General features: G+C 42.0%; 1 protein-coding gene across 1 annotated transcript in view; it reads right to left on the bottom strand.

The window, feature by feature from the left end:
* Positions 1–253: 253 nt before the first annotated feature.
* Positions 254–26,040, bottom strand: part of eno4 (enolase 4) — a 49,463-nt gene continuing 23,676 nt past the window's right edge. The window contains exons 7-13 of the mRNA XM_060842452.1: positions 21,539–21,604; positions 21,177–21,335; positions 20,222–20,347; positions 13,141–13,333; positions 2,494–2,561; positions 1,110–1,227; positions 254–438 (exon numbers count right to left, since the gene is read on the bottom strand). Of these exons, the coding sequence (XP_060698435.1) occupies positions 350–438; positions 1,110–1,227; positions 2,494–2,561; positions 13,141–13,333; positions 20,222–20,347; positions 21,177–21,335; positions 21,539–21,604 (819 nt within the window). The 3' untranslated portion in view covers positions 254–349. The remainder of the gene's footprint in view (positions 439–1,109; positions 1,228–2,493; positions 2,562–13,140; positions 13,334–20,221; positions 20,348–21,176; positions 21,336–21,538; positions 21,605–26,040) is intronic.

Below are 26,040 nucleotides of genomic sequence, written 5' to 3'. Positions count from 1 at the left end.
TGAAAGGGGTAGTTTAACTGTGCTCTGAAGTTTATGAAAAGTAACAAATACAAACATTTTCAACTTTAAACAAATTTCACATTTTCATAAATACAATCATGCATCAATGTTGAGTTCTGATCAGGAGAATGTCTATCATAAGAAAATACAGTCTAATAGAAATGTTAATTATAAAATCAGTTCAATTAGTTTATACAATTCCATCAATTGTCATCTTCCTTTACATACATTTATATTTTCTTGGGAGGTTTTGCTTCAAAAGTATCAGAATTTCTTTTCCATTTTGAAGTTAAACAACGCTTTGAAATTATGAACTTGTGTTTGGAACTCCAAATAAAGCACCTGAAGTCTAATCTATTTGCTCAGATCCTGGCCTTACTGAGTTAGGATCATGCTCCTCTTCACTGATGACAGGAAATTGATGTTCAGCTGCCTGACCTATAGAAAATGAAAGCTAAACTTAAGGAGGGCATTAAGCAGAGTCATACTTTGAAGGTTCTTGTTTTTCACGCTTTAGCAACATAAAAGTATTATCCATAAAGTCAAACAAATCAAAGCTTATTCTAATTCAGTCAAATTTTTCAAAGTGCATTTTTAAAAACTAGCTCTTAAAATGAATTGTTACAAACTTGGATGATTATTTAATATGCTACAATTTGCACTGATTCTTGCTTTTACAGTATTTAAATAAATATTGGTTTATTCTGAACACTTCAATTGGAAACATATGAAGCATACAACATTTACAGCTGTATCAGTGCAGAAAAACAATTATAATAATGCTGGCCTTCAAATAGAACATAGAAATGAGAGAGCTATTATTTATGTGAAAGTACTATATTTAGTAATACAATAATAAAATAAACCTGGATATACTTTGCTGATTGAAGCATATTGGTATTTGTGTGTGCATCCAGGACCATTAAGTTGTCAGTTACATGGACCAATGCAGATTTTGCCAGATGCTTTCTTTTCTTTTGGACAGAGCGTGATTTGCTGACTTGCAGGATTCTCATTCCCTTTAGCTGCACAATTTCTGTCACTCCTCCCATAATCTTTGTCTCCCATTCTTTGCAAACTGAAAAGAAATAAAATGAAGCTGCTCATACCCAATGCTCCCCTCTGAGCCAATTCTTCCTCTATAGCCAGCAGACGGTTGTATTTTGCCACCCGCTCTCCGTGACATAGACCTCCCAGTTTGATGAACCTGGCCCCCAGACCAACAGCCTAAAGGAATGAAAACAGACAAATGTTTTTAGTTGGAAACTTTATGAAACAGAAGCATACAAAAGCTAATTAATGATTGGAGATTTGTTTTAAATTGTGGTCAGTTGTTTGTAAAAAAGAAGAGAGGAGAATCAATTTTACAGACATTTTTGTTAAAAAAGAATCAAAATATAAAGTAAGTAGATATACTTGGTTGCCAGATTATTTACTAAGAAGCACATTGAGCTGAAGCAACAGGAAAATTGTCTATTAATCCAGCTGATTCCGTTAAAAAAATCCATTTGGAAGTTATTGAAGAACATCTTAAGTGTTTACTTATTTCCAAATCATTTTACTGAAATTTGGCAAAATCTAAACCCAAGTACATTTATAATTAGTTAAACTACTACTTAACTTCAATTCAGCTGTTAGAATAAAAGTTCCCATAATGTGTTTAAAGACCATTCATGTGCACCATTTGTTTATTTTTAAAATGTAAATGGTTCAACCACCATTTTGCATCTCGACTCTGCCAGAATGCCATGGAAAGCTCATCATTTTTTCCACATTGTCTCCATTCAGTTTGACGCAACAAGTGAATCTGATAGATTTAAAATTGCTAAAATCGAGCTATTTGGACAACACAGCCAAGACTTTTTTCCCCCACAAATTTGCATAGCTACAAAACAGTGCAACATTATCAGTTACCTGGACTTAAGCAGAAACTGGAAACTTTCAATCCGTTTGAACACAAAATCTAAAGAACAGTTATAATTTGTCAAAATAACTTTTTCTGCAAAATTAGAGTCCCAGACTATTTTAGCATAATGCCCTACATCAATAGTGTTGGACAGAAATTTAGTTCACAAAATGCACACCACAAAAGGTACTTGGCTCAGAGGAAAAAGAAGTGACTCAGTAAGAATTGAATTTGATATAACTGTTTTGTCTTTTTGCACTCAAACCTCTTCGATCACTGATTAGAAATAGATCAGAATTTTCAGAAATGAACAATATTCTTTACTAATGTTTGAAAGCTACATGAAAATGAGATGAGAAAATACAAGAGTGAAATAGTCTTGTATTCGGAGATGCTAGGTCATATAACTTTTGTAACAACAACAGTTGCAGACAGAACTAGTGTTCTGTTGAAGAATCACCAGACTGAAAATGTTAACGCTTTTCTTTCCACAGATGCTGTGAGATCGGCTGAGTTTCACGAGCAATTCCTGTTTTTGTTGCAGATCTCCAGCATCACAGTTCTTTGTTTTATTCTGTAGGACTCACAATGTCTGCAATGCTGTCATCCAAGGTCTCTGCATCTGTCAGGCTTGGTATAAATCTGCAATCTTGGGCTGGGCAATTGGGGAAAAAAAGTTCAGTATTAATCTGTATTTCATATCCTGCCAAATATTTGGCTTTCCATCAATTCATTATCTTAAACAAAACAGTATTTCAAAGAAAATATATCTAAAGTTCAATATCCAAATAAATTGTCTAATGGCCATCAATTTCACAAAGACATTATGTCTATATTGAGTGTATTGAAATGGATAACAAACTGCTTGGTAGAGAGGAAACAAACAGTAGGGATTAATGGGTCCTTTTAAACTTGGCAGGCAGTAACTAGGGGTGCCACAGGAATCGTGCTAGGACCCTAACTATTCACAATATATATATTAATGATTTGGAAGAGGGAATAAAATGTAACATCTCAAAATTTGCAGATGATACCAAGTTGGGTGGGAGGGTGAACTGTGACGAGGATCAGAGATCTTTCACCATGATCTGGACAGGTTGGGTCAGTAGGCAAATCAATGGCAGATGCTGTATAATGTGGATAAATGCAAGGTTCGTGGTTATTCACTTTGGAAGCAAAAACAAGAAGGTAGATTATTACCTGAATGGCTGTAAACTGGGAGATGGGAGTATGCAGCAGAAGCTGGATGTCCCTGTGCACCAGTCACTGAAGGTAAGCATGCAGGTGCAGCAGGTGGTAAAGAAGGCAAACAGAGTGTTGCCCTTCATTGCGAGATATTTCGAGTACAGGTGCACAGATGTGTTGTTGAAGTTATACAGGGCCTTGGTGAGGACACAGCTAGAATACTATGTGCAGTTTTGGTCTCCTTTTCTGAGGAAGGATGCTTTTGCTCTCGAGGAGTGCAGCAAAAGTTTACGAGGCTATTTCTGGGGATGGTGGGACTGACGAATGGAGAGAGATTGACTAGGTTAGGATTGTTTCACTGGAATTCAGATGAATGAGGGGGGGCACTCATTAAGACTTATAAAATTCTAACAGGAGTAGACAGGGTTGATGCAGGAAGAATGTTCTCATGACTGGTGTGTCCAGAAACAGGGGTCACAGTCTGAGGATCTGGGATGGACCATTTTGGACTGAGATGAGGAGTCATTTCTTCACCCAAAGAGTGGTGAGCTTGTGGAATTCATTACCAAAGGAAGTAGTTGATGCCACAACATTGAATGTATTCAAGAGGCAGCTAGATATAGAATGTGGGGTGAATGGGATCAAAGGTTATGGGGAGAAAGCAGGATTAGGATGTTGAGTTAGACAATCAGCCATGATTGTGATGAGTGGCAAAGGAGGCTCAAAGGGCCAAATGGCCTCCTCTTATTCCTATGTTTCTATGTTTCAATGTTAATAGTTTTACACATGAATCTAAAATCTGTGACTTATTGAAATTTTCTCTCATATATTATCAATTATAAATTAAGCAAAACCAGTAAAACAAACTACACAACTGGTAGAAACCCAACCTATTACACGATTTTTAATAAAAACAATCCTATTCATGAAGCAGTAAGCATGACAAAACTAACCAAATTGCCCATACATTTTTCTGAATTCTGAGTGGCCAAGGTTTTGTGAACATAAATAATTCATTGAGAACTCAGCTTAACCACACATTTATCCGTACATCAAATTTGCACTGGTCTATATTGTTGGACAAGTGATAGTGAATCAGCAATTTTCTAAATACTGTCAATTTTCTTTATCTGACTTCATTGGAAGTTATACAGGGCCTTGGTGAGGCCACAGCTAGAAATCTTTGAGATATATATGATTAGGTTTGAGCCAATAGCCATTATGATGATGTGTTTCAATGTGCCTAAGTTTGGGTACCAAATATTCCAGCAGTTAAATTTCAGAAGAGATTGGCAAAGTGACAAAATGAACAGGTGGCTCTGCTAATAATGAACAAGGTAAAGACAGTGTTATGATCCCAGACTAGACTGCTAGTTATATTCTGATCTAGTATCATCTTTTCAGAAGTTGATAAAATGTGTGATCACAAGTACTTATTAAGAGAATAAAACTACAAGAGTGAACAATTTTGAACATGTATAAACTTTACTGTACAAATTTAGAACAGTACATATACAACTTATATTGCAACATCTAGAATTAATCTGAAGTAATTAAGTGTCAGAAACAAGCTGTGTGGACCACACCACAAAGCAGACCAAATAGCAAATGCGGTTAAGCCAGATCCCACAGATTTTTCAGCAACTTCTCAGAGATTAGAGACACTATGGGTCATCAAATCTTACTAAACTTTGACAAGGAATTCCAAAGTTTTGAAGATTTAACTTTTGAACTCTCTCAAAAAACAACTCTGTCACAAATGATCGCCATGACTGCTCATGCCCTGGTATATGACTTTCCTTTACTGGATCTAAACTTTCTTGGATTCCAGAAACTGACTGCAGCACTTACTCACTAGCAGAACATCAGCTTTTTTTTTGCTGTCAGACAGTTTCTTTTACGCTGCTTTTTTCTGCGCTGTAGCATAATTTATCACAGACTTCTTCTGAGCCTTCACAGTTGCCAAGACTTTCACTGAGTCCTTACTCCAACACGTATCTGAACTACTGGCTTCCAGGACATTTTCTGAGTCCTAACTGCAGGGAGCAATCAAACAGTCCTGTGACTTCTTCCAGAGCCTCAACTATACAGAGTCTGTGGCCTTCAGTATTTACCTCAGCAGCATAGCAAACAGCACTCCTTTGGTATGGAACATTTCTCCTTACACTTTGTGATAGCTCGAACTTACTCTAACCCTTGAACTGCTGTCTAGTGATCCTTGAACTGTTTTCAGGAACCTATTGCAGTAAAGTTTATCCTGACTGCTATACAGAATCAAACATAGCAACCAGAGTAGACTGGAATGTAGCTAACACTGGGAATGCCACGTTTCCGAAATGTTACAGTATTCAAAGATTGCTGGCTTACACAGTACAAATTGATGAGAATAAAAACATTTCATCATATCAGTAGTGACAAAGTACTCATAAAATCAAGAAATAAAGTATCTTTTTGATTGGTGGTAGTAAGAAACTCCAAAGGTCAGAAAATATTGATGGGAATTAAGTATAGGTTCTCTTACAGATGTTGTGAAGGGTAGAATTTAAGTCATCAAACTGTGGTGCATGTAAGTTGGGTAATACAATAATCATAGCCCACTTTGATATTTAATTCAGTGGTAAGTTAGTACTTTTATATCATTTGTTAGATTTTCTTGTGTTTTTGTGCAAGGTCTTAAATACTAATGTGTAGTAATTAAAATCTCTTGTCTTAAAATTATCTTGAGCAGCACTAACAATATACTGAAAGCTACAACTAACTACACATAGGCCACATACCTTCTTACATCACTCGCAGTCATGGGAAAATGTATTTTTTTATATAACCATCCACATTGCTCCAGCTGGATTTAGGAATAATCCACCTTACCCAAGTTTTATCTACTCTATGATTAAGTATGATGAATCATACTGTGGGGAAATTAATATGGAGTAGCTACAAAATTCAACTAAGGTTATTTATTGTAATGTAAAATGGCTGCATCAAATATAGTAAGAGTGCTATTTGTTTCATTACCATTATCTTCAATCCCTTTACTAAAACCCATACCCAATGTTCACACTCAAAATTTCAAATTACAAAAGCTGAAAAGCACGTCCTCAGCAACATCTGATTCCATTCATCTATCATCTCAATCCTTGCAAATCTTCATTGGCTTGATTCAATGCAATGATATTAACATTTTATTTTTCAAATGCCTCCATGATTTCTCATATTCTCTTTTCCTAACCTCTTTCAGCCTGCCCACAATGTCCAGTTGTGGTTAAAGAACTCAAAACCTTAATTTAATGCAGGATTTTGCAAACTATTTTTTAGCCCTTGGAGTTATTTTAAAGTGTAGGCCTGAACTTTTGTCTGTGTTTGAAATTATATTTCAAGACATAAATGATCACAGTATTTTGTTTTGTAAGGAATTAAATTTTCATCGTTGTTTCCAACCCCATGTGGTTTTCCTCTGCCCTCTATGATGGGCTGGAATGCCCAATGTACAAAACACACATTTTTCCCTGCTGGTGTCAGATTTCTCATTTTAAATGGGAGTAAAAAGCAGATTTTGTCTCATTTTTATTCGGTGATGCAGGATTTTGGAAGCTCATTGAATGCACATTAGTTTGAGAGTTTGTGAAGAAAATGTGAAGCTTGCAGAAGAGCCTAGAACAGCATGTAGGAAAAGTGTAAACGTTATCACATGTTAACATGCCATTATTAAGTGATAAAACCATAGGACATAGGAGCAGATATTAGGCTATTCATCCCATCAGTTCTGCTCTGCCATTCAATCATGGCTGAAAGGTTTCTGAATCAGGATTCTCGCCCACCTTCTGACGACCCCTTCTCCTGCCTCCAACACACCCCATCCACCTGGACACCCCGTGCTGGCCTCTTACCTGCCCTCGATCTGTTCATAGCCAACTGCCGCCACGACGCTAACCGCCTCAACCTCTCCAACCTCTCACCCTCGGGACATGCAGCCCTCCACTCCCTCCGTTCCAACTCCAACCTCACTATCAAACCAGCAGACAAGGGAGGTGCGGTAGTAGTTTGGTGCACCGACCTATACACCGCTGAAATGACAGCGGATGATACGATGTATATGGAGGTTGGTGGGGTGGTAGGTGAGGACCAATGGGGTTCTGTCCTGGTGGCAATTGGAGGGGCGGGGTTCAAGGGCAGAGGAGCAGGAAGTGGAGGAGATGCAGTGGAGGGCATCGTCAATCACGTCTGGGGGGAAATTGCGGTCTTTGAAGAAGGAGGCCATCTGTGTTGTACGGTATTGGAACTTGTCCTCCTGGGAGCAGATGCGGTGGAGACGAAGGAATTGGGAATATGGGACGCCAGCTCGCAGATACCTCCTCCTACTGTCCCCTTGACCATGACTCCACCTCCTACCACCAAACCATCATCTCCCAGACCATCCATAATCTCATCTCCTCAGGGGATCTCCCATCCACCGCCTTCAACCTCATAGTCCCACAACCCCGCACCGCCCGTTTCTACCTCCTGCCCAAAATCCACAAACCTGACTGCCCTGCCTACATTCAGGACACCATCCACGCCCTCCACCTCCTCCATAATTTTTGCTTCCCCGGTCCCCAACACCTTATCTTCACCATGGACATCCAGTCCCTGTAGACCTCCATCCCCCATCACGAAGGACTCAAAGCCCTCCGCTTCTTCCTTTCCCGCCGTACCAACCAGTACCCTTCCACTGACACCCTCCTTCGACTGACTGAACTGGTCTTCAACTTCTCTTGCCAATCCTTCCACTTCTTCCAAACCAAAGGAGTTGCCATGGGCACTCGCATGGGCCCCAGCTATGCCCGACTCTTGGTAGGATATGTGGAACAGTCCATCTTCCGCAGCTACACTGGCACCACCCCCCACCTTTTCCTCCTTTACATCGATGACTGTATTGGCGCTGCCTCATGCTCCCACGAGGAGGTTGAACAGTTCATCCACTTTACCAACACCTTCCACCCTGATCTCAAATTTACCAGGACCGTCTCAGACTCCTCCCTCCCCTTCCTAGACCTTTCCATTTCTATCTCGGGCGACCGAACCAACACGGACATTCACTGTAAACCGACCGACTCCCACAGCTACCCAGACTACACCTCCTCCCACTCTGCCCCCTGTAAAAACGTCATCCCATATTCCCAATTCCTTCGTCTCCACCGCATCTGCTCCCAGGAGGACAAGTTCCAATACCGTACAACACAGATGGCCTCCTTCTTCAAAGACCGCAATTTCCCCCCAGACGTGATTGATGATGCCGTCCACTGCATCTCCTCCACTTCCTGCTCCTCCGCCCTTGAGCCCCGCCCCTCCAATCACCACCAGGACTGAACCCCATTGGTCCTCACCTACCACCGCACCAACCTCCATATACATCGTATCATCCACTGTCATTTCCGTCACCTCCAAACGGACCCCACCACCAGAGATATATTTCCCTCCCCTTCCCTATCAGCGTTCCGAAAAGATTACTCCCTCCGTGACTCCCTTGTCAGGTCCACACCCCCCCCCCCCCCACCCACCAACCCAACCTCCACTCCTGGCACCTTCCCCTGCAACCACAAGAAATGCAAAACTTGCGCCCACACCTCCCCCCTTACTTCCCTCCAAGGCCCCAAGGGACCCTTCCATATCCACCACAAATTCACCTGCACCTCCACACACATCATTTACTGCATCCGCTGCACCCGATGTGGCCTCCTCTATATTGGGGAGACAGGCCGCCTATTTGCAGAATGTTTCAGAGAACACCTCTGGGACACCCGGACCAACCAACCCAACCAACCCGTGGCTCAACACTTCCCCCTCCCACTCCACCAAGGACATGCAGGTCTTTGGACTCCTCCATCGCCAGACCATAGCAACACGATGGTTGGAGGAAGAGCGCCTCATCTTCCACCTAGGAACCCTCCAACCACAAGGGATGAACTCAGATTTCTCCAGTTTCCTCATTTCCCCTCCCCCCACCTTGTCTCAGTCAAATCCCTCGAACTCAGCACCACCTTCCTAACCTGCAATCTTCTTGCTGACCTCTCCGCCCCCACCCCACTCCAGCCTATCACCCTCACCTTGACCTCCTTCCACCTATCTCATTTCCAACGCCCCTCCTCCAAGTCCCTCCTCCCTGCCTTTTATCTTAGCCTGCTGTTCATTTTCCTCATTCCTGAAGAAGGGCTCATGCCCGAAATGTCGACTCTCCTGATCCTTGGATGCTGCCTGACCTGCTGCATTTTTCCAGCAACACATTTTCAGCTCTGATCTGCAGTCCTCACCTTCTCCCTGAAAAGTTTCTCAACCCCATTCTCCAGCTTTCTTCTCGATCCCCTTGATGCCCAAGAACCTAACTATCTCAGACTTAAGTATATTCAATGACCTGTGGCAGTGAATTCCATAGTTTCACCAATCTCTGGCTTTAGAAGTTTCTCCTTATCTCCTTTCTAAAAGATCTTCCTTTTAATCTAAGGCTATGTCCTCGGGTTCTAGTCTTTCCTACCAATAGAAACGTCTTCCCAACATCTACTCTGTCCAGGCCATTCAGTATTCTGTATGTTTTAATTAGAACCCCCCCTCATCCTTCTAAACGCCATCGAGTATAAACCCAGAGTCTTCAAACATTCCTCATACATTAAGCTTTTTATTCCTGGGACCATTCTTGTGAACCTTCTCTGAACATAGTCCAGGGCCAGTACATCCTTCCTGAGATATTGGGCCCAAAATTGCACACAATACTCCAGATGTGGTCTGACCAGAGCCCCTGCTTTTATTGAAATGTAATATAGCTGTTTTTAATGCAGCAGTTTATCACAGAGACTTGAGTTTTAATGGTAAGTTGACCCTTTACCAATGCAGAGATGATAATTCATTTAAAAATTTTAAAAATGTCCTGACAGCCTATGCTGTCATTTTTATCCACTCTGATTTAAATAGTTCTGGCTGATTTTAATAAACTGGTTTTGATATTTGAAGAAAATCTATCTGCTCCCTTACATGTATTGACAGGCACTCTGCTTTTGCTCTACTCTTTTCATCCTGAAGAGCAGTCTACTGTTTGGATAGCATGACTGTATTCAACCTCAATCTATGAACTCATGGCCCAACAGATCTCTCCATTTTTACCAATCGCTGTCAAGCCAGGAGATCGACCCTATTTATAGAATAGTGCAGGAGCAACACGAAGCATAACTAAAAATGATGTGCCAACCTGGTGAAGCTACAACACTGGACTACCTGCATTCCAACAGAAGAATTAGTATGCAATAAACAGGGCTGAGCAATCCCACAACAAATGTATCCTATTTAACCTCTGCAGTCTTGCCAGATGAAGTCATATATGGTGAACAATTAAACAATTAACAAGATTTATAGGCTCCACAAATATCCCATCCATTCCATTCCTCAATGATGGGGTAACCCAACACATTAGTGCAAAAGGTAAGGCTGCAGTTTTTGTATCCATCAGTGCAGAAGGGATGATCCACTTCTGTCTCCTCCCGAGGTTGTCAAAATCACATACGCGCCAGTTTTCAACTAATTCAATTCACTCCATCAACAAATATTGCAATTGCCCATGATGATATTCCTGCTAAAGTATTGAAAACTTGTGTGCAATCATCTTAGCTCCTGGACATCACTGCAGGATATCCTCAGGGATTTAACAGTGACCTTCCATCCATCATAAGGTCAGAAGTGGATGCTTGCTTATGATTGCACACAGCGTTTTGCACACCTTTCGAGCTCCTTCATAATAAAGCAGTCTTTGTCTGTATGCAATGAGACTTGGACAACATCCAGGTTTAGACTGATAAGTGGGAAATAACACACATGCCATTTAGGTGCCAGGCAATTACCATCTTTACTGAAAGAATCCAACAGATAATTTTTGACATTCCATGGCATTACCATCACCCACTATTAACATCCTTTGAGTTACAACTTACCAGAAACTGATTGGAACAGTCATGTATTAATACTATGGCTATAAGAGCAGGCCATTGGCGAGGAATTCTATGGCTATTAACTCATTTCCTGTCTCCAAAAGCTTATCCACCGTCTCCAAGCTACAAATCCGGATTGTAATGGAATATGCTCCACTTGCCTAATAAGTGCTGCTCCAACATCAATCAAGCAACTTTATCCAGGACAAAAAAGCTGACTTGATTGGCACCTTCAACTTAAGCAATGATGCACAGCGCCAGGAATCTCTACCATTCACAACATCAACTCACTAAAGTTACTGCACCAGTAACTTCTAAACCAGAAGCATTATCGCCTGGAAAGACAATGGCTGCTGATGTAAGGAAGCACCACCACCTTCAAGTTCCTCTCCAAGCCAAACATCCAAACTTCGAACTATATCAACATTTGTTCACTGGTGCTGGGTTAAATTTCTGAACACTCTCCTGTGGGTATCCCTATGTCCCAATGACTGCAGCTGTTCAAATAGGCAGCTCACCATTCTCATTATTGAGGAACTCATTATTGACTTTCGGCGGGATGTTACTCATGCCCCCCTACACATTAACAGCACAGAGGTGGAACGAGTGGAGAGTGTCAAGCTCCTGGGAGTGGTCATCAACAACAAGCTTTCTTGGACTCTTCATGTGGATGCACAAATTACAAAGGCCCAATAACTCTCTTTTTTTGGCAGGCAGCTGAGAAAGTTTGGCATGACAACTTTTATAATTGCGCCATCGAGAGCATTCTGTCTGGATGTATCACTACCTGGTATGGCAACTGTGCCATTCAAGATCGGAGACGGCCGCAGAGAGTGGTGAACTCGGTCCGGACAATCACAAAGGCCAACCTCCCATCTTTAGAATCCATCTACGAGGCCCGCTGTCAAGGAAAAGCCGCTAGAATTCTCAAAGATCCATCCCACCCTGGTAATGCTTTTCTGCAACCTCTACATTGGGGAGAAGGTACAGAAGCCTGAACACACGCACCAGCCGGTTTCGAAACAGTTTCTATCTTAGAATACTGCATGGACTCTCGAACTATTAGCATTCACCTGCACTTGTGTTTTGGTTTTTGCCGCTGTTTACCTATTATTTACTTACCTATGCTATTTAACTCTGATCTGCCTATGTATCGCAAGACAAAGCTTTTCACTGCCTCGGTACATGTGACAATAAATTCAATTCAAAATAAATTCAATCACCATTGTCTCCAGGACAATTAGGGATGGGAAAAAGTGCTGGTGTAGCCTGTGTTTCCAATAAAAGAAAAATACAGTACTTGAAAACAATGGTGGATCCACTAACTATTCTATCTCTGCATCTACAATCCTCATGCATGCCAAACTGACTCGTAAACCGCACTAAAAATCTTCTCCTAGTGTGAAATGTCAAGAAAATGGAATGTCAAATCATATATGGGTTGGATGGACAATTTGTGAGCTGCAATGTGTGTGCTCTGGACATTTTCAGAGCCGAGGGGGAGTTCATGCCATATTGTCACTTTTAGATTAGATTACTTAGTGTGGAAACAGGCCCTTCAGCCCAACAAGTCCACACCGACCCTCTGAAGAGCAACCTACCCAGACCCATTCCCCTACATTTACCCTTTCACCTAACACTACGGGCAATTTAGCATGGCCAATTCACCTGACCTACACGTCTTTGGACTGTGGGAGGAAACTGGAGCACCCGGAAGAAACCCACACAGACATGGGGAGAATGTACAAACTCCACACAGTCAGTCGCCTGAGGCAGAAATTGAACCCGGGTCTCTGGCGCTGTGAGGCAGCAGTGCTAACTAATGTGCCACCATGCTGCCCTTTTAATATCACTACGCATTACACGTCTCCCTGCAGGGTTCAATCACCTCTTGATTTAATTCAATTCATTTTACCTTTCTTCACCTTCAAAATCTTTCAGAAAATTTAGCTTGTCAAGTTTGCTTTTTTGTCATTTCCAGTTCTGGCCCTACATGGATCAGGATCCTGACTGATTTTTGAAAAAATGAAATTATTCAAGCTTATTGATAACTATTTCAAAGCTTAGTTTGTAATAATTTCTAGATTATAAATCACATACCTTCCATCAATTTAGCTACTCGAATCAAGTCAGATATTGTGGTTTGGTTGGCATGTTTCAAGATCAAGCCACTGTATCGATTTTCACCCAGACCATTTGTTATGAGTTTGTCTATTGATCTTGAAGCTCCATCAGCCAACAAATAACACTGGGGACTAAGAAGGTGGCACAGCTTACTCCATTGCTCTTCATCCTGAGTAATAACAAATAGTTATAACTATGTTGCAAAATAAGTGAAGGTTAGTTTTCTCAATTAATTCTGATAATTGGTAATGTCTTGTGTTTATATTGTCTTTAATGTAATAGAATACCCCAAGACACTTTCCAGGAAAAGTTCACACAAAATGTGACACTCAGTAGTACAATTTTAAAAAGTATCTAGAGCTAAATCAAAAGGATAGATATTAAGGAGTGGCTTAAGAAAGAAAGGGGAGGCAGTTTAGGTAAGAATTCCAAAAGTGGAAGCTAAGATTGCTGATGGAACAACTCTGAATTGTGGGGTAATGAATTGCCGGTACATACAAGAGACTAGAAGCAAAAAAGGCTCTGTGATCTTGGGTTTTACCATGATAGGGAGGGAAAAGATAATGCAAGGATGAGTTTTCTTTCCCTAACACTGAGTGATGTGTCCTCATAAAAGAGCTGAGCTTCATCCCCTTTAACCTCTATCTCAATCAATTTCAAGCTTGATACAACTTTAAGTTATTGTCTGCCACATTGGCTTTGCCCTAAAAATGAAAAGGTGATGCCTGGGGCTTGGAATTGGAGACTGTTGAAGTCACAAAGTCTTGCAGATATTACGGATGAGTGACTAAATGAAGTTGAGAAGAATTCGAGTCAAAATAGGGAAAATCAAATTACTTAAGCAGAAACAGCCAGGAACAAAGTGCTCCTGCTTGTGTAACTTTGGAAAGCAGTAGACATAGCTATTCAAGGTCTGTGTGGTTGCAAGCTGCGAAGGGATTACTTCAATGCCAGTTGTGGAACTGATAGATTGATTTTCAGTGGTGGAACGTCATTGGCCCAAGAGGACGTATGAGCATATGCAAAGTAAAGGTCAGTACGCAAACAAAAAAAGCATCATTCTTAAGCTATCACTCTAGACAGCAGCTTTGATGATGTTAGAATTGAAGTTAAGAGAGCAAAATCCTGTAAGAGGGGTATAAATTAGAGTGAATGGGTTGCTTGTCTCCACACCACCATCACTTCCGACATCAACCAACTCTCCTCTTTGAACTATTTTCTGAAGTTACCAACAATCTAATGGTTGAAGGCAAAACATAGATGTGGCCATCTATCTCTGACTATTTGATGACTTTATAGCATTCAGAGTCCCAGCCAACTGTATCTTGTGTTGACCCTGATATTACAATTTCAAAGAATTACCCTTGCACCAATCGCAAGTCAGTTCTATCAGCATTATGATTGTTTAACATTTATGATCTCAGCACTTCTCTCCCAGTCACCTCACATGTCTGATTTAGCCTGTATGATAGTCAGCTATCTTGAAAGGAAGCTATGGTGAGCATAAGGAGATGGTTCATTGGAAGGAATGGGTCTCCTCTAAAGAAAAAAAAAATGAGTGGTGAATAAACTGTAGATGAGTGGATGGTGCTATTAAAAGTGTAAAACATCTCGGGAAGGTACTCAGGCCACTTCATGTATGGGCTTGGATTAAGGAACAATTAACAGACAGAAAATCAAATGGGAATAAATGGGCCATTATTGTGTTGTGTCTGTGACTAATGGAATAGTACAAGGATCAGACCTTGTGATGCAGCTGATCACAGTAGATTTGGTGATCTGAATGCAGAGACAAATTTTAATATATGCAAAACTATGCAAACAAATATGTACAAAGCTAAGCAGGAATATGTATTATAAGGAAGATGTAAAACAACTTGAGGAGCATTAGGACAGGCTCAGTGAGTGGCAAGAACAACGCAGATGGAATATATTGTGAAAATATGAGAGGCTATCTAACTTTGATGGAGGGAACAGATATATGGAGCACTTCTTACATGGTAAGAGGCTGGAAAGCGTACACGTAGAAAGGGATCTAGGTGCCGCTACATCGATGACTGTATCGGCGCTGCCTCGTGCTCCCACGAGGAGGTTGAACAGTTCATCAACTTTACTAACACCCTCCATCCCGACCTCAAATTCACCTGGACTGTCTCAGACTCCTCCCTCCCCTTCCTAGACCTTTCCATTTCTATCTCAGGCGACCGACTCAACACAGACATTTACTATAAACCGACTGACTCCCACAGCTATCTGGACTACACCTCCTACCACCCTGCCCCCTGTAAAAACTCCATCCCATATTCCCAATTCCTTCGTCTCCGCCACATCTGCTCCCAGGAGGACCAGTTCCAACACCGCACAGCCCAGATGGCCTCCTTCTTCAAGGACCGCAGATTCCCCCCAAACGTGATCGACAATGCCCTCCACCGCATCTCCTCCACTTCCCGCTCCTCCGCCCTTGAGCCCCGCTCCTCCAACCGCCACCAAGACAGAACCCCACTGGTTCTCACCTACCACCCCACCAACCTCCATATACAACGTATCATCCGCCGTCATTTCTGCCACCTCCAAACGGACCCCACCACCAAGGATATATTTCCCTCCCCTCCCCTATCAGCGTTCCGCAAAGACCACTCCCTTCGTGACTCCCTCGTCAGGTCCACGCCCCCCACCAACCCAACCTCCACTCCCGGCACCTTCCCCTGCAACCGCAGGAAATGTAAAACTTGCGCCCACACCTCCTCCCTCACTTCCCTCCAAGGCCCCAAGGGATCCTTCCATATCCGCCACAAGTTCACCTGTACCTCCACACACATCATCTATTGCATCCGCTGCACCCGATGTGGCCTCCTCTATATTGGGGAGACGGGCCGCTTGCTTGCGGCACTCTTCAGAGAACACCTCAGGGACACCCGGACCAACCAACCCAACCACCCTGTGGCTCAACACTTTAACTCTCCCTCCCACTCCACCGAGGACATGCAGGTCCTTGGACTCCTCCACTGGCAGAACATAACAACACGACGGCTGGAGGAGGAGCGCCTCATCTTCCGCTTGGGAACCCTCCAACCACAAGGGATGAACTCAGATTTCTCCAGTTCCCTCATTTCCCCTCCCCCCACCTTGTCTCAGTCGGTTCCCTCAACTCAGCACCGCCCTCCTAACCTGCAATCTTCTTCCTGACCTCTCCGCCCCCACCCTACTCCGGCCTATCACCCTCACCTTGACCTCCTTCCACCTATCACATCTCCATCGCCTCTCCCCCAAGTCCCTCCTCCTTACCTTTTATCTTAGCCTGCTCGGCACACTCTCCTCATTCCTGATGAAGGGCTTATGCCCGAAACGTCGAATTTCCTATTCCTTGGATGCTGCCTAACCTGCTGTGCTTTAACCAGCAACACATTTTCAACTGTCCTTATCAATAAGTCAATGAAAGCTAATTTGCCCATGCAGTGAGCAATAAGGAAAGCTGATGGAATACTTGCCTTTATCACAACATGAATTGAGTACGACAGTGATGAAATCTTGCTTCAGTTATATAGTATCTTGATAAGGCTGCACCTCACTGAAATGAAGGTAATAAATTCCCCTGTAATGGGGATAGTATGGGTGAAAGCTACTATAATGTTTGATTGACCTGGGCAGTGTTAAATGGTGAAGAGGACTCGACAGGCTGGAAAGACCACTCCTGTTCCTATTTTCCTATGTTTCTATGTAACATGCTCCATGCTCCTCACCAGCTGGAACTAGATGAGTAGTTCTGTGCCTTACAGTAATGATACATGTCTACTGCAATCATCTGAAGCTATCTGACATCCTTGTTCAAGATACATGGTAAAGGTGAAATTGCACCAGGTCTTTGCTATCTGGACTTGGTTTGGATCTCACTCCTAAGTGCATTGATTACATGCATCAGTCTGAATATCTTAGGGAATTGAAATTAGAATGCTGGCTTTGAGTTGAAGCACTAGCGTGGCATCAGCCATTGACTTCTCCAGTTAGGCAGGTGTGGGTTCCTTTCTGTGGTCAGTCTTTTGCCTAAGGCATCTGCATTTGCAATAGCTTTGCCTGACTCACTACCAGATCTGGAATTGAGACTGAGTAGGTTCAGCAGCTTATTGGGCCTTGGGTGCTCCTAGCATTGTAAATGTTTGAAAGTAACTAAGTGGATTGTTGCCTGTTAACACCCATCAGAATGTCTCTGAACTTTTGCAAAATCTCTACCTCAAAGTTAGCAGTTCCAGATTCATGCTGGAGTAATTTTCCACATTCCTCTCACATGTCTTACGGTCTTATGGTCTTATTTAGCTTGAAACTCAAACTAGCATAAGAATAACCATTCTGTTTTGTCCTTGAAGCTGCTCCTCAACCAAAGAAACTAGCATCTGTTTCCAGGGTAATGGGGAGATGCAACTCTGGCTAGCCAAGGACAGGTGAGAAACTTGAGGGTAAAAAAGGAATCTTCACATTTTGGGGTCCAACTTCCTGTGAGATTCTGTCCTTTTCCAACCACTCTTTTGCATTCATTGACTTTCTCAGCAAATCGTGGGGCAGGTGGCAAACTGTACATTGGCTTGTACAAACTTCCTGCAATAACAAGCTACAGCAAGGTTCCCTCCCTCTCTTAGCTCAGGGCGACTTTTCTACCACTTGGATTTTTTCATTGTCAGGAGTGACACCTTCCTTGGTAATGAAGTGCTGAAATGTCCCTTCCTTTTGTCTGGAAAATTTAGCACTTATCTGGTTTGACTTTCAAATTAAACAGCAATACACAGGCTATGATGGTGTCTAGTCTTTTGGGGTCTTCTTGAATGTAAATAATTATATCATCCAGGTACACAAGGAAGAACTGGAAATTAAGGTTGCCAAAAACTTTGTTTATCACACATATGAAAGTGGCAGGAGCATTACAGGGCTCAAAGAGTGCACTCATGTATTCATAAAGTCTCCTGCTGCCTGGTCAGAATGCCACCTTTTCAATGTCTTGTTCAGCAATTGATGGCTGATTATATCATGAGCCAAACTGAGGTTGTGACAATACTAGCACCTTTGAGAGCTTGTAATGGTACCTCAATCTGAGGGATTATGGCAAGCATACTTATGAATGAATTTTTGGGTTAAGTGCCCAATGATCAATATAGATCCTCAGTTTTCTGCCTTCCTTCATCTTGAGGACTACAGGGGCCGTGTACAGACCTGACAACTCTTGCATGCCAACTGCTCCAAAGACTTCTGTATGTAGTCCCAACTTGCTCCCATGGGTGGGATGGGATGGGATCTGGTGGTAAGGATTCTTTACTAGCTGGTCACAATTCTGGGCCTACCAGGTTATAATACCTAATGTCATCATTATATTTACTAAAATTTGACTCACTTTCTTGAGAGGATAATCAAAACTAGGTGTTTTCAAATTCACCATTATCAAAATGAGATTAGAGATACCTCCTCCAGTTAGTCCACTGTCCACAATAGAGGACCCCTGAGTTCTAAGGATATTATGGGTGACAAACATTTTGTCACCAAAACTGGCAATGTGTACCTTTACCTTTTCTCTTACTGAGACTAATGCAGCTCCCAGGAGTTCTGCCAAGTAAGAGCTCTGCTACATGTATAATGTGACACTCTTGCCAGGCCTGATTTCGATGAGTGAGAGATGGCTAACTTCAAAACAGCGATGGTGTGGGCAGGTAAAATAACTGCTACTCAGTTCTAGGTTCCCATACAGGCTGACACATGTTGAGTGTGTGATAGAAGGTCAAAGACACCTGAGCACCATCTGCCAACCTTAATGTGCTGTTCGTCGCAATCCAAGGATGCCTAGATATTTCTAAAGATGTTCGACCCCAAGATTACAGGTATTCTCAACTTGCTAACTTTCACTGGAACATTGATCAGGTAATGAACTACCAGAAATCCAAGGATATTAAAAGCATGATTGAAGACAGATAAGGAGAACTTGATGTAGCCATGCTAATGGATGTCTGACCTACGAAGCAGAGACCCGGATTCTGGAAGAGAACAGCATTTCCAACACCCCTCCCCCAAGTCCCTCCTCCCTACCTTTTATCTTAGCCTGCTGGACACACTTTCCTCATTCCTGAAGAAGGGCTCATGCCCGAATCGTCGACTCTCCTGCTCCTTGGATGCTGCCTGACCTGCTGCGCTTTTCCAGCAACACATTTTCAGCTCCTATGATGTGGAGTCATGTCAACTATACAGGCAATGCAGCATGAGAGCTGAACACATAGGCAGCCCAAAGATCATGAAAGATGGATTTTTCATTCCACTGGGACCAATTCATTTCAAACTTTAAGTGATTAAAAAGGTTGAGTGAGGAATACATGGTATTAATATGGAATTTAGCCCATGGTGAGCAGTATGGATTCCAGTCTTGGATGACTGTGTGGAATTTGCATGTTCTCCCTGTATTTCCATCAGGTTCTGCAGTTTCCTCCCACAGTCCAAAGATATGCAGGATTGGTGGAATAGTCATGCTAAATTGCCCATAGTGTCCAGACTCGATGGGCTGAATGGCCTATATCTACACTGTTGGGATTCTATGGTTTACATCTAGTTGAAGAAATCCTTTTTTTATTTGATTCGTCTACCATGATGCTTCTTATTTCATGACAACCTTTCCTGCAGGAAGGGTCCATTCAACTTCTTCAGCTATCGCTCAGTGACCTCCTTCACCAACAACACCAGTACTGGAGTTTCCATTATAGAGGTTCACCATTCAATTAGGAATGGTGGAGGCAGGGAGTTTGTGGTGGAAAGTGACTTAAGGTAAACCACTCATTCTTTGGCTCAGGTTTCTTTCACCACATTGGAGTGAAGTGCATTGGAGATGTTATGCAATGTTAAATATGTTCTACAAATGTATTGGCTTGTAGTCGGCTACAATTTATAGTCTAAATGAAATTAGTCTTTTGAATCAGTTGAAAATCAGTTCACATTATGTATTTGCATTGATCTTAGCTGACTTAAATTTCTACAGCTTTGATAACCTTTCAACGATATAGTGACTGTAATGATCATTTTTGAAGCTACTAACCTCTTTCCGAAGGGGATCGATCAAACCAATGATTGATGGGTACTTCTCAACCAGGCTTGTGTACAATTCTATCATTTCATCAGGGTGTTTCAATACTCCAGTTATAATTTCATATTTCTCCTTCTCCTAAAAGATGTAAACATAAACTGCTTAATCATTATTCAGAAATGCTGAAAATGACACACAACAAAAATTGGCAAGGAAAGAACACTGGATGGTACCATATCTCACCAGATTTGCTACCATTGTTTCTTCCATATATATTTGTTATTGAAGAAAAGCTTTCACCACCTTGCATTTCAAGATCTTGAACATGCATCAAATAATTATAAAATTTGCTACACTCACATCAATTCATTAGGAGATCATTTAGCTGTCTAATGCATCATAATTTGTGCAGGATCTACATATACCTATGATTGTGAAATAAAATGAAAAAGTGCTGGAGAAACTTAGTAGGTCTGGCAGCATCTATGGAAACAGAATTAATGTCTCAACTCCAATGACTATTCATGGGAACAGTTATTGTGAATGTACTCCTTTGATTTCCCACTGTCATACATTTCTTTTCCACGAATACAAAATTGTATCTTAATGATCATTATCAAGTATCCTCCATTATGTTTATAAATTTATCAACACTGAAGAAGTGTTGATACATTTCCATATTCGGATGGTGAGTGGCTTGGAGGGGGACTTGCAGGTGGTGATGTTCCCATAATTTGCTGCCCTCGTCTTTCTTGATAAAAAAAGGTCACAAGTTTGAAAGGTACAAACTAATATCCCTTTGGTGAATCCTCTGGAAAGGTTGGATATAAGTAGCATCTTAGATGAGAAGTGGAGCAGAATTTGGACAGAGAACTGTAGGGACTGGGGTTGTGTGTGTCCATTCAGAAACTGTAGGCAAGGATATATGTTAATTATCTAATTTTATGCAAGATTACTCTTTACTCACATAATCCATTAGTTCATGAGCAGCACAATTGAGTATCAAATGTAAGTCTTTCCCCAGCGTCAATTCTAGTGTGTCACAAACCTCGTGGATCAACTCAAAAGGCTGTTCTGTACGTTCAAATCCTTTCTCCCAGCAGCCTAAATGAGACATTGCTAAAGGCTGAACATAAGAATAGTCAGAGTTATTTATTTGTCTGATTGCTTTGTTCAAAATATTGTGATTTAATTTCATAGCATCAAAGGCAAATGATAAGGTTATGTCTTTCATCTACTATTTTAAGATTGAACATAAAATCATTATGCTGTCTGAAGTAGCTAATTGAGATAGATAATATAATGCATAATTTCCCGATATAGCCTTACTAGAGACTTCTGGGAGAACATCCATTTTGTAATTTGTTGTTGAAAAGCCATCATCATCTTCAGACCCTGGAAGACACAATTACATTTTCAAATCATTCTTTGATAGCAATAATAGTAACTAGATTTTCCAGACTTGTTACGAATGGATACTATTACTCTTAGATGTTTGCATGTTTTTGCAAGATAGTAAAGCTCAAAAGCATATATTGGCTAGGAAGGGTGATAGTCAGGCAATGACTCATCAGAATACCTTAGACATTGCATCATAGAGTATGGCATGGATCATAGTTTAATTAAGTCAGAAGTCACACGACACCAGGTTATAGTCCAACAGGTTTATTTAAAATCAAAGCTTTTGGAGCACTGCTCATTCATCAGGTGAAGTCAGTTGAAGCTGTACTCATCCAGGCAAGTGGGGAGTGTTCCATTAGAGACTTGACTTGTGCATTGCACTTAGTTCACAAGCTTTGGGGAGTTAGAAGAAGAACAAAGAAAACTTACAGCCCAGGAACAGACCCTTTGGCCATCCCAACCTAAGCCGATCCAAATTCACTGTCTAAACCTATTGCCCAATTCCAAGCATCTGTATCCTTCTGCTCCTCATCTACTCATGCATCAGTCCATTTGCACCTTAAAAATTAATCTACCATGCCTGCCTCTACTACTTCTGCTGGCAATGCATTCCAGGCACCTACCACCCTCTGTGTAAAGTATTTGCTGCATATATCCCCCTTATACTTTTCACCTCTCACCTTGAACGCGTGACCCCCCATTAATGAATCCCTCAACCTGGGATAAAGCTTATCTCTATGCACCTGTCTATACCCTTCATGATTTTGTAGACCTCAATCATGTCCCCACTCAATCTCCTTTTTTCTAATGAAAACAATCCTAATCTACTCAACCGCTCTTCATAGTTAGCACCTTCCATACCAGGCAACATCCTCGTAAACCTTCTCTGCACCCTCTCCAAAGCAGCCACATTCTTTTGGTAATAAGGTGACCAGAACTGTACACAGTATTCTAAATGCAGCCGAACCAATGTCTTGTACAATTTTAACATGATCTGCTAGCCCTTGTACTCAATACCCTGTCTGATGAATGTAAGCATACCATATGCCTTCTTGACCACTCTATCCACCTTTGCAGCCACCTTCGTGGTACAATGGACCTGAACTTCCAGATCTCTCTGCTCATCAACTTTTCCCAAGGCTCCTCCATTTACTGTATAATTCATTCTCGAATTGTACTTCCCAAAATGCAGCACCTCACTTTTGCCTGGATTGTACTCCATCTGCCACTTTTCCGCCCAACTCTCCAGTCTATCTATATTCTCCTGTATTCTTTGATAGTCCGCTATGCTTTTTGCTACTTCACCAATCTTCGTATCGTCTGCAAACTTACTGATCAGACCAACAATGCCCTCTTCCAGATCATTTATGTATATTACAAACAACAGTGGCCCCAACTCTGATTAATGTGGAACACCACTGGTCATCTTTCTCCATTTCGAGAAACTCCCTTCAACTACTACTCTGTCTCCTGTTACTCAACCAGTTCTTTATCCAATGAGCTAGAACACCCTGCACATCATGTGACTTCACTTTCTCCAGTTGTTTACTATGGGGAACTTTATCAAATGCCTTACTGAAGTCCATGCATATGACATTAGATTAGATTAGACTTACAGTGTGGAAACAGGCCCTTCGGCCCAACAAGTCCACACCGACCCGCCGAAGCGCAACCCACCCATACCCCTACATTTACCCCTTACCTAACACTACGGGCAATTTAGCTTAGCCAATTCACCTGACCCGCACATCTTTGGACTGGGGGAGGAAACCGGAGCACCCGGAGGAAACCCACGCAGACACGGGGAGAACGTGCAAACTCCACACAGTCAGTCTACAGCCCTTTGTTCATCTATCAACTCTTCCTCTTCCTCAAACAACTCTATCAAGTTTCTAAGGCACGATCTATCCTGCATAAAACCATGTTGCCTACCACTGTAAGCCCATTCTTTTCCAAATATAAATAGATTTTATCCCTTAGTACCTTCTCCAGCAACTTTCCCACCACTCACGTCAGGCTCACTGGTCTGTAGTTACCTGGAATATCCCTACTACCCTTCTTGTACGGGGAGAGGGGGGGAGCAACATAAGCAACCCTCCAGTCCTCTGGCACCTGCCTGTGTTTAAGGAGGCTACAGAGATATCTGTCAGGGCCCCAGCTATTTCCTCTCTCACCTCCCTCAGCAACCTAGGATAGATCCCAGGTCCTGGTGATTTGTCTACCTTAATACCTTTTAGCCTACTGAACATAACTTCCTTTCTTATGTCAACGTGATCCAGAGTAAACAAACTTCCGACTCTACTCTCAGCATTCATCACCTCCCATTCCTCAGTGAACACTGATGCAAAGTAATCATTGAGAATCTCACCCATTTTCTCAGGTTTCAACACACAACCTTCCTTCCTTATCCTTCAGTGGAACAACCCTTTCTCTAATTACCCTCTTCCTTCTTTTATAAGAATAAAAGGCCTTGGGATTCTCCTTAATTCTGCTCGCTAAGGTTATTTCATGACCCCTTTTAGCTCACTTGATTCCTCGTTTGAGATTGGTCCTACTCTCCCGATATTCATCCAAGGCCTGTTCTATTCCTGGCTGCCTGGCTAGTCGCACGATTTCTCCTGTCATCGACGGTTCATGAATCTTGCCTATCCTATCCCTTGTTTTCAAATGGACATGCCTTTCCTACACTATCTTCAATCATCTTTAAAAGCCTCCCACATATCAGATGTGGATTTTCCTTCAAAGAGCTGTGTCCAATCCATATTTCCCAGCTCCTGCCTAATTTTGATATAATTGGCCTTAGCCCAGTTTAGTACTCGTCCCTTAGGACCACTCTCATATTTGTCTACGAGTACCCTAAAACTTACAGAACTGTGGTCACTATTCCCAAAGAAATCCCCCACTGCAACTTCTACGACCTGGCCTGGCTCATTCCCCAACACCAGATCCAATAATGGCCCCTTCTCTTGTTGGACTATTTACATACTGCTCTAAAAAACTTTCCTGGATATTCCTTACAAATTCTGCCCCACCCAGACCTCTGACACTAAGTGAATTCCAGTCAATGTTGGGAAAATTAAAATCTCCCGTCATCATCACCCTGTTGCCTTTACATCTTTCCATAATCTGTTTACCTATTTGTTCTTCTACCTCATGCTCACTGTTGGGAGGCCTATACTACAGCCCCACCAATGTAACTGCACCCTTCTTATTTCTCAGCTCCACCCATTATGCCTCACTGCTCAAGCCCTCAATAGTATCCTCCTTTAGCACAACCATGATATCATCCCTGACCAGCAATGCAACTATTCCCAACGCGCCCCCTTTAATTCCCTCCCTGTCCAGTCTGAAGCATCAAGATCCTGGTTCAGTTAGTTGCCAATCATACCCTTCCTTCAACAACTCTCTGTGATCGCAGTAGCGTCATACTCCCAGGCACCAATCCAGGCCCTAAATTCATCTACCTTACCCACTATACTCCTTACATTAAAGTATATGCACTTCAGACCAACAGTTCTTTTATATTCATCTGCTCTCTGCCTACACTTCCCCTTAATAATGCTAACTTCATGACCCTTACAGTCTCCAGTTTCCACCTAACTGTCAAGTAGTCTTCTCTTCTGGTTCCCAGTCCCCTGCCACATTAGTTTAAACCCTCCCAAACAGCAGCAGCAAAAACTCCCCCAAGGACATTCGCTCCAGTCTGGTTCAGATGTAGACCGAGTCTGGTTCAGGTGTAGACAGAAGGTGAGTTATTCACTGCAAAACTCCTAGCCTCTGACCTGCCCGTGTAGCCACTAGTCCAGTTCAATTTCTTCTGCAAATGTGTTGCTGGTCAAAGCACAGCAGGCCAGGCAGCATCTCAGGAATAGAGAATTCGACGTTTCGAGCATAAGCCCTTCATCAGGAATTATTCCTGATGAAGGGCTTATGCTCGAAACGTCGAATTCTCTATTCCTGAGATGCTGCCTGGCCTGCTGTGCTTTGACCAGCAACACATTTGCAGCTGTGATCTCCAGCATCTGCAGACCTCATTTTTTACACTCAGTTCAATTTCTTGTCAATGGTACTCCGAGGATATTGATGGTAATACTATTGAATATGAAGGGGTGGCAGTTAGATTCTCTTGTCAGGAATGTTGAGGCCATTGTGGTAGTTTTATTCTCATTTTTTTATATCCATCATCCTCATAATAATAATAATTAGAATGCTAGCTTAGTAATGGTACAATTGTGCCCACAAACCTGAATCTTGCCAGCAGGAGATTCTACATTATATATTTACAAAATACTATCAGTCATTTGCTGGCTGCTATTAGAAATATTCCTTTTCTGGAGCATTAACATGAACAAATCTCAGAAACAAACACAAGTCCCTTTTGTTACATCAATTATTGAACAAGTGAATATCTATTGACAAAGTGAAAGATT

The sequence above is a fragment of the Hemiscyllium ocellatum genome, chromosome 22 (assembly GCF_020745735.1).
Source record: "Hemiscyllium ocellatum isolate sHemOce1 chromosome 22, sHemOce1.pat.X.cur, whole genome shotgun sequence".
NCBI lineage: Eukaryota > Metazoa > Chordata > Chondrichthyes > Orectolobiformes > Hemiscylliidae > Hemiscyllium > Hemiscyllium ocellatum.
The sequence above is the reverse complement of the archived record's forward strand: the minus strand, read 5'-3'. Positions and strand labels throughout refer to the sequence as shown.